The sequence below is a fragment of the Mus pahari genome, chromosome 5 (genome assembly GCF_900095145.1).
Source record: "Mus pahari chromosome 5, PAHARI_EIJ_v1.1, whole genome shotgun sequence".
In the NCBI taxonomy this organism is placed as follows: Eukaryota; Metazoa; Chordata; class Mammalia; order Rodentia; family Muridae; genus Mus; species Mus pahari.
Genome location: NC_034594.1, coordinates 162,883,472 through 162,893,267, shown reverse-complemented (window position 1 = coordinate 162,893,267; position 9,796 = coordinate 162,883,472). Strand labels below are relative to the sequence as shown.

The window sequence follows — 9,796 nt, the reverse complement described above, 5'->3', positions numbered from 1 at the left end:
GAGAGAGAGAGAGAGAGAGAGAGAGAGAGAGAGAGAGAGAGTAATGAAGTCATAGGAACATATGTTCACATTGGAACTGTTTTCCCTCCAGAGCGACTCTCCCAGACAGGGAATTGGAGTTGAGGTGTCAGAGAGAAAATGTAGCTTGCAGAACAGCTGGGCCCGTGTGTGCCCACATAGCCACGCTCATGCTCACACACAGAGAGAGCCTTGGTTTGGGTGTGCCAAGTGTGACTGCTTCCCTTCCAGCTGAAGGGACAGTTTCTATGAATTTAGAACGCCTCAAAGTCAAGGCTGAGTAGAGGCACCGAGAGGAATCTTCTCAGCAGAGAACGTTTGCAGTAAATGCAGCCAAAGTCACACAAGTGGAAGAAAGCCTGCTATACCCTGTGCTCAGAGCACCACGCCCATCTGTCACTGCATGGCAGAGCCGGTGCCAGAAGTGTCAGGGACTCTTTAGGTGGTGTCTGGCTCTGCTGCCCAGCTAGGCTGTCCATGGGTCTGCTTAATAGCCTCCTCTCCTTCCACCTGCAAAGCTGTCCCTGTTTTCTCAAGGATGAGACCGATCGTGCTTTTCACTCCTGCTTCTTACAAAGAAGTTAATGCTTAGAAGAGCCTCTTCTCTCAAACCTGCATTCAGAGGGAACAAGTTTCTTTGTCACCAGTGACGTGGCCCACCACAAACATGGAGAAGACGAGCAGTCAGTGGGGATAAACAAACCCAAGTGTGTTCCCGGCTGGCTGGCGTCCTCGTGTCTTGGGAGCGGTTGGCTTGAATGCTGACTGTAGGCACTTGGGAGAGCTGGCTGGGCTGCTGAGGCTAGGATAAGGTGGCTCATGAGGCAGGGGCATAGCACTTACCAGGGAAGGGTCAAGGCAAGAGGAGGGCCTTGTTTAATCTTGAACTCAGGAAAGGGACTAAGGAGAGAAAGCAGTGGGCATGCGAGGAGTGTGGTAATGAAAAATGATTCCCCGGGCTGGAGAGATGGCTCAGCGGTTAAGAGCACCGACTGCTCTTCCAGAGGTCCTGAGTTCAATTCCCAGCAACCACATGGTGCCTCACAACCATCTGTAATGGGATCTGATGCTCTCTTCTGGTGTGTCTGAGAAACGATGCCCAGGGCTGGTGTGCCATTCTGCCACTTGCTTTGTGTCCTGTGTCAACAGTGTTCAAGTGGGGAGCACAGATAAAAGGGTCACTATTAGCCATGCTTCAGAATGGATCATGAGATAAAAAATTAAGAATCAATGAAGCACCTTGGGGTTCATTCAGGACATTCTTGGTTATCTCAGGTACTTTGTCACAGTGATATGGTTCCTGGCCTCCACAAGGAAGTTACATTCCCACAGAGAAGGCCAGCTGTGTTACAATGTCAGGAGGGCCATTGAGAACCATAGCTCAGAGTGGAGTATATCTGGAGGGAGCTTAGAGGGCCCTTCAATGGTGGACAAACTATCTCAGGGGGAAGCTGGTATGGAGGAGGTACCATATCAACAGGTGACTATACCGAGCGTGTGTCTGCTCTCGGGAGCGGCTGTCACTTGGTTTTAGCCCCATGCCTGCTCCTGAAGCTGTACCAGAACAACCCCTTGATAACACAGTCCCCTCTCTCTGTCTTTCTGTAGCCTTCAATTCCCCAGGTCCCAAACTACAGGTTGTCCATGACGATCCCCGACTGGCTCCAGGCCATCCAGAATTACATGAAGACACTACAGTATCCTTCCAGCCAGGGGCTGAGCACCCCAGACAAGGGACGGTCGTGGCGATGGCAAGCTTGGCAGCATGTCTGTTGCCCTTTGGTCATCTAAAGCTCTAAGGCTGGTGAGCACAGGTGCTGGAGAGCACCCTTGGGTAAGAACTTACAGCCCATGATAACAGCAACCAGAACAGTCAGGGCTTGTTCCTCAGAGGTGAAGATGATCTGCCTTCAGGCTGTGACTTCTCTTTCTCCATTCCGTGGCCCTGTCTCCCCGATACCTCTTCTTTCCACCCTTCCATTTTCTCTACTTCTTTGTTCTATTCTTCCTTTTCTCCATGATTAGCATCTCCTTCTCCTCTCCTGCCTGACCTTCCCTCTCTTCCATTTCTCTCTTGCTTTAACACATTCCTGATCGCTCACGATCCCAGCAAGCCAGGTAGGTGACTTCGTCCCAGTTGTATGTGCACGGTTGGGAGGGCCTCTGCCATGGGACCCTGCTTCAGCTCGAACTGAAAGAGCTACTGAGGAGCCTGAGGGTTTGGTCTGACGAGCTTTTCTGTTTGCCTCGGTGCCCTCGGATGGTTTACAGTCAGGGTTGGTTAGTTCTGTTCTTCAGGTCCCTCAGAAGCAGCGCTGTGGGGACGAAGGGGCTGAGGTAATGGCCGCACATGGCTTCTGGTATTTTCCAGCATAGGAGTGAGATGGGGACCCTCTCTAGTGTGCTTCTCAGGGGCTTGGGCTTGGGTTGACTACATAGAGAGGCCCAGGCTTGTTGGCTTGCTTTCTGCTTGCTTCTCCCCAGCCTGGAGGATGAAAGTACTGAAGGAAACATAGTGCCTGTGTTCCCCTATCCTCTGCTGCAAGAAAGAACAATTCTGTCCCCAGCACCCTGGAGAACAGCACCTGCTCTGCCCATTAAGATCGAATACTTTATCAGCCTCTCAGTTTCTGCCCCGTAAGTCTGCTTTCCTGTGTGGCATCCTCTCCATGGAGTCTGACTGCCTCAGTGGGAGATGGTAGCTCCCTCCAGAGAGAGGCTGTCAGCCCAAGGCCCACCAGAGTTATTGGGTATTGCTTCTTTTCTCCAAATTGAGACTCCACGTGGACTGCTGTTGGTGGCTGAGGGATGCAAACACCTTCCCAAACAGACCGGGGCCCCAAGAGCAGAGCTTCTTTCAGTTGTCACTATCACCAAACATTCCCAGTGACCTAAAGTTAGAACGGCTCTCACTTCTATCTAGGACGAGGCCTTCCCAGGGAGAATGAGCCAGCATGGGCTTCATCAGTAGAGACAAATTTGCATGTGTTTTGCATATCATTTTCTCACACTGATATAAAACCTGCCACACAAACTCAGCTCAGTCATCATGGCTCTTGAAGGGCCCCCTTCTTACCTTTTCTCTGATGAATTAGTGAAGGCTGTCAGCCTAGATTACTGACGACAGTGTAGGCAGTAGAAAACACAAGGGGACCAGGGATCAGGTCCTTAGGTCTTGGGAGCCATCGTCAATGGAGGCAGAATAGAAACTCTCCCTTCAGACCCGTGGTCTGGGTGTCTTGTTCTGGATGCGGGTGACAGCATATGGGGGTTGCTTGGGGCCATTCTTAACTACACATGCATTCAGCTGTCAGTTTTGATGGGTCTGATCCTGCCTTCCCCTGGAACAGAGGTCAAGAGGCAGTGAACTGGAATGCTAGTCTTTGTGTGTCTGGAAAGGGAGGCCATGGCTTTGCTAAGCATGGGGCACCTGCCCAGGAGCTCTGTGCTTCATACAGTGAAGGCTGGAGAGAAACCCCCAGAAACCCAGCTATTAGCCTCAAGGAACTTAGAGAACATAGCTAGACAACCTTTCACTACTTAAGTATGGATTAATCTTACTTTGTAGAAACTGAATTCTGCTTCAGACATACGGGGAACCCCACTGCTTGAGCAAAATCTTAGATAAAGTACACCATTTCACAAACAAGAGCCCTCTTTTGTTTTTTCTTTCACCACTAAGATTTTTTAAATCTTATTTTAGAAGTGTCTAGAAGGCTTACGCTGCTCTAACCATGGCTCAGGGCAGTTACCTCTGGCCTAGCATCTGAAGTAGGGCAGAAGTCATGCGGTGTGGCTGTCACCTGGCTCTTCATCTGTGCCCTCAGCCTGGAGGGGACCTTGTTCCTCTTGGGCAATATGAGGCCCTGCCACCTCATGGCTCCTGCCCTCAAAGCTGCTTGCATCACTGGGACACATACAGCGCTCTAGGCGAGCAAATTCATTAGTCATCCACAGCCTCCCAACACAGACGTTTTACAAATGGGGTTTTGCTTGAGGCAGAAGGATAAAACATGTAAGTTATGTTTTCTTTAGGCTAAAAAAAAAAAAAAAGTCTCAGAAAGCATGACAGGAGTAGGTCATTGGTGGACTAGAGCCGGGCAGTCCATCAGAAGAGGGTGAGGAAAGCAGTACCATCTGCTTAGTGATGTCAAGTGTGCATCTTGGCATGAGATAAGTGACGTTTTCTTAAGTTCTATGTGCTGTTGAATAACTGCCATTCCTCCACTCTTCCATCTTTTCTTCCATAGACTGATACAGTGGTGAGATACATACATACACACATACATATATACACACACACATATACAAAGATACACACACACTCTCACCCACATACATAAAGACACACACAAACACACATACACACAAACACACCCTCACACACATACACAAAGATACACACAAACACACACACACATCTAACCATACTTTTGTACATCCACCCACCTTTTCACCATTTACCTTTCTCCTATCATCCATCCATCCATCTGTCCATCTACTTCCTTTTCCTCCCTCCATCTTGCCATCTGTCCTTCTGTCCATTTACTTTTTCTTTCCCTGTTGTCCATCCTCTCCTTTGTTTGTCCACTGACCAGCCCACTCATCACTGAATTCATTTTCTTACTCCCATTTATTTAGCAACACCTGCTAACCCGGGTTTTTGAGAGCTTCCTTCAGGCTTTATGAGGGATCCAAAGATGATAAAAGAAAAGACCCAACTCTCAAGAGCTTCTGGCCTAGCATGTGACTTAAGACATACAGTCAAACACCGGGAACACATGGTAGCCTGCTATGAAGTGCCACGAATGTCAAAGGTGTACCTCAGCTTTGGATTAGGAGCTGGATTTCTAGACTGAACAGTGGGGAGCAGGGGCTGTCGGCTCCCCACTGGCCACTGGCCAGGAAAGTGGTACTTTCTTATCCCATGGAGAGATGGGAATATGTGGCTCTGCTGGGCAACCAGGACTGTGGAGTTTCTTCTGTCTCTTTCCTTTATGAGTTTCACACAGATACAACCACACAGGGACCCAGTTCTTTGAAATCAGGAAAATGCGACCTCTGAGCGGGTAAGTGGCACATGATCTGAGGACCACATGGCTTACCACTGAGCCTCCAGCACCCTCTCCCAATCTGTCCCTGTGTCCTAGGGCTCCAGTATTCTAATCTGAGGGTGGAGGTGGAGGTACTTCAGGGCCTGTGTGGGGAGGGCTGAGGACTAGTCGATTTTGGCAGCTAAATTTAGTGGTCAAGACCGTCTCTCAGGCCAGGTGTGGTGACACACAGCTTCAATCCCAGCACTTGAGAGGCAGGTAGATCTCTGAGTTTGAGGTCAGCCTGGTTTACATCAAAAGTTTCAGAACAGCCAGGGGCAACATAGAGAGACCTTGACTCAAAAATGAACCAGACTGACTTTCAGAACAGTAGAGGCCTCCAAACCTGTAAGTCCCTGTTCCCAGGCTGAGCAGTGCTCACACCACCTCCTCTGAGGTAACTGGGGTGGGGGTGCAGACTTGAGGATCTTAGTTCTGTCAGGGGCACATGTGCTTTGGGTTCCTTCTAAGAAAAGAATTGTTCCCTTTCTCTCTAGATCCCTGCATGGTGCCTAGTGTGGAGGTGGGCATGCAGACAGACTGATGGACTGATGGACAACCAAACTGACTGCATAATTGCCTAAATTCAGAGATGATCTGTTGTGCTCTGTCCCACAGGTTAATGGAGACAGCGAAGGAGATGACCCGAGAATCCTTGCCTATCAAATGCCTGGAGGCAGTCATCCTGGGCATGTATCCTTTAAGCTTTGTGTTGTCCCTTTGTGACCCTGTTCTGGAGTTAGTTGCATCTTTGATGTCCTTGGTGAAAAATGTCAGACCCTCTCTTAATTTGACCTGGCTGGAGTTGAACACACCCAAGGTTTGGCTCCTTGGACCAGCTTTGTCTAACCAGTTATCTGTGGTACTGTCCGGGAGAGATGTCAGGCTAGTGACTGTAGATTTAGCAGTCACGGGAGAATTCAAATTCAGAGGGACTTTGGAGAGTGCCTATGTGGCTTTTCTTGCATTAATCTGACACTGTCATAAGTAAGACACTTATATGGAGTTAAGGCCAAGAGGGCGAATATCCAGACCCATCACTGGGGGAACACTGAGAGCGAGTTGCAGAGAAGAGCAAGTGTGGCCAGTGTGTTGTGATGGAACCCGGGGACACAGGGGTCTGGCAGTGTGTCGTGATGGAATCTGGGGACACAAGTCTGATCTCTAATTCTCGGTTGTTTTCACTGCATTCTGGGCTCTTTGCCTGGGGAGGAATTTGGCCCAGAAAAGCTGTGATGACCCTGACTGATGGTGATGGCAATTGAGCGCCATCTGAGAGCAGAGCCAGAGAAATGCTGTGTCTTCTTGTGGTAGTTGGCTGGGGAGACCATAGGTGTTGGGCTAATAGTCGACCCCAGACAAAAGCTGTTGGCGTCTAGAATGCTGTGCTAAGTGGCCTTCAGAAAGCTCTGAAGCCAAAGACCGCTGCGTTCTCATCCTGGGTACTTCACATTCAGTAGCTTTCTGAAGGACAGTCAGGACATGTTGGAGGCAGCCGGGCTGGATCTGCAGAGCCCACTGTGAGTGCTTAGAGGAGCGAATGGTGACACCTGGACCATGGCCTTGGCAGTGGGGCTGGGTTGGACGAGGTAGTTTCCAGAACTGCCAGGACTTGGAAACCAGCCAGACATAGGAGTTGACAGAGAGTCAAGCACAAACGGAGAAGAGCTCAAAGAATCGAGGGTGACAGGGCTGTGGCATGCTTTGGTGCAGACCTGCACTGGGACAGAAGCAGTAAGGGCTGAGGGGAGGGGCTGCAGTTGTCCAGGCTGCAGGACTGTCAATTGCTCCATTCCTGTCTTTCATGGTAATGCCACGGCCCAAGGGAGGGGCTTGAAAGGAAGGCTCCAGCTGTGGGCATGAGTTCAGACGTGGAATGGGTGGATCTAAAAACATGAAATCTGGGCTGTTCAGGATGGGATATTTGGAGTGTGGGTCTTTTTAGGGGGCAGAAATACAAACTAAGTGATGTGACTGTTGGGGAGACAAGTTCAGAGGGAGAGAAAATGATCAAGGATAAACCCCAAAATTCTTTTACTGAGATGGACACAAAGAACCCATGAAGGAGCCTTCTCCTTTGTTTTCTGTTGCTGTGAACGATGCCATGACGAAAGAGAGTTAGGGAGGAAAGGGTTTATTTCTGCAAGTGCTTCCAGGTCAGAATCTATCACTGAAGGAAGTCAGGGAAGAGACCATGGGGTATGCATGCTAATAGGCTTGTTCCCTGGTTCATTCTCAGCAAGCTATCTTCTATAGCTCGGACCTGCCTGCTCTAGAGATGGTGCCGCCTATAATTGCCTGGGCCCTCCGTATCAATTAAAACAACTCCTCAAAGACACAGCCACAGGCCAGTCTGACTAAGGCAACTCTTCAGTTGAGGCTCCCTCGTTCCAGGTGGCTCTACATTCTGTCAGGCTGACAGTAAAAACAGCTGAAGAGAGACTTTAGGGAACTCAAGCAGGCTGAGAGCCAGGAAAGGAGACAGGGATTAGTGGACGAGGTGCTTCAGAGTTAGTTGGGACAAGGAGATGGTCTGGTTGGTCTGTTGAGACTCTTGGGTATGTGTGGTGTATGTGTGTGCAGATGCACACACCAAAGTACACATGTATGGCTACAGTTAACAGCTTATCAGCCTTTTACCACTCTCTACCTTTGTGTGTATGTGTAAGTGTATACATATATGTGTGTTAAATATGGGTGCACACAAACCACAGCATTAGAGTGGTGGTCAGAGGACAACCTTGGATGTTGGTCCTTAGCTTCCACTTAGTTTGAAACAGGACGGTCTCTTGTCTGTTGCTTTGTACAGCAAACTATCTGCCCCCCAGGCTTCCAGGGATTGTCCTACCTGTCACCCCACTCTACAGAACTGATGGGGCTACAGATGTGTGATCTGCCATACCTGGCTTTGTGCAGGTTCTTGGTATTGAACTCCAGTTCTTTGCATGTGCAATAAGTGCTTTAACCTACTAAGATACCTCCCCAACCATCTACCTGACTTTTTTGAGACGGGATCTCCCATTGAACCCGGTGCACCCAGGCTGGCTGGGTAAGCCCCTGGACCCACTAAGATCCATCTGCCTCTGCCTCCTGAGTGCTAGGGTTAGAGGTGTGCGCCACCACTGCCTGGCTGCACAGTGAGCTCTTTAACAACTGAGCCATCTCCTCAACCCCTCTTGTGTCTTTTTGGTTTTATTTTTGCTCTTTTGAGGTTCTGGGACCAGATTCAGCGCCTTGGTCATGCTCGCTCAGCACTTGACCTGAGCTACACCTCTGGCCCCAGATTTTCATAATCTTGTGTTTAGTTATGTATATATGGGTATATATATGGATGGGTATTAAAGCCAGGGCTACCCACATGCTACTGGACCTCTCCACAGGACAGGGAGATTTTGTGATTCTCCATTTCTTGCAGATCACATGGGGGGGGGGATCTGACCTGAAGCATGACTGTCTATCCGTACCTTAGCATTTGGAAAATGGCGACTTGAGTCTTTCTGAAGCCTCTCCCAGATCTTCTCCTTGCTTCTCATCAAAGAAGGAAACACACTAGGGAGTGTAGCAGGAGGGCAGGCTGGGAAGTAACAGATAGGTCAAGGCTCCAGTCTTGTAGCCACAGATGTAGGCAGAGCCTCTTTCTGGAAACCATTGGCTAGGGAGCTGCTGGCTAGCGGCCAGTGGAGGACACAAGGCCAGGCCTATCCCTCAGTAGACAAGCTCCACTCAGCCACTTGGGCCGCCTGCTGAGTGTGCAAGGTATATGGGCCCGGGGTGAGTGGATTTGGGATATGTAGGCCTGGGAAGTGTGGACCACAGTTTGTGATATGTGAGTTTTCGATATGTGAGGGGGGGGTATATGGGACCAGAGTATGTAGGCCTGGAGTGTGTAGGCATGGGGTATGTGGGTTCAGGGTACATGGGTCTGGGATATGTAGGCCCAGGGTGTGTGGGCCCAGGGTATGTGGGTCTGGGGTATGTGGAACTGGAGTGTGGCCCCAGGGTGTGTGGGCCTGGGGTATATGGGTCTAGGGTATGTAGGTGCGGGGTGTATGGATCTGGGGTATGTGGGACCAGGATACATGGGTGCCCAGTATGTGGGACCAGGGGTGCGTGTGTCTGGGGTGTATGGGCCACCTTGTTCTTTGTACCTTGTCACACATCTGAGCATCATGTCCCTGGAATTATCTAGAACATCGGGGCTTGTAGAGACTAGATCTAGGAACCCACTGGACCATGGCTCTTGATTTCACTTTGTTCTTACCCATGTGACATTTCTGAGAACAAGAAGGCAGGTGACAAGCGTAGGAGCTTCTCCCTGTGTTCAACTCAGGGAAACTGGACTCTTGGCACAGACCTCCATCCAAACTTACAGGTTTGCTCTGTCAGCATTCTGGTATCCTGCTTTTCCCCTGGGAAGAGTGATTCAGGTCACAGTCAGCATCTCCCAGAGCTTCCCACTGTCCTGGGAAACAAGGTTTGGGAAGCTGGTAGGTTTGGCTGACTTCTAGTCACCTGTCCTTCTCTTCTATCTAATGAAGCCAGGGATAACGTTAGATGGGGTTACGCAGGCACCATCCATCATCTTATCTTTCTGTCTGTCTATCTATTATCTATCTATCTATCTCCCTCCCTCCCTCCGTCCGTCCCTCCCTCCCTCCGTCCGTCCCTCCCTCCCTCCCTCCCTC

General features: G+C 49.9%; 1 protein-coding gene across 1 annotated transcript in view; it reads left to right on the top strand.

Annotated features, from left to right (window-relative positions):
* Vash2 (vasohibin 2) overlaps nt 1-9,796 on the top strand; it is a 31,482-nt gene that overhangs the window by 6,856 nt on the left and 14,830 nt on the right. Inside the window, exons 3-5 of the mRNA XM_021198049.2 lie at nt 1,627-1,715; nt 5,031-5,087; nt 5,730-5,804. Of these exons, the coding sequence (XP_021053708.1) occupies nt 1,627-1,715; nt 5,031-5,087; nt 5,730-5,804 (221 nt within the window). The remainder of the gene's footprint in view (nt 1-1,626; nt 1,716-5,030; nt 5,088-5,729; nt 5,805-9,796) is intronic.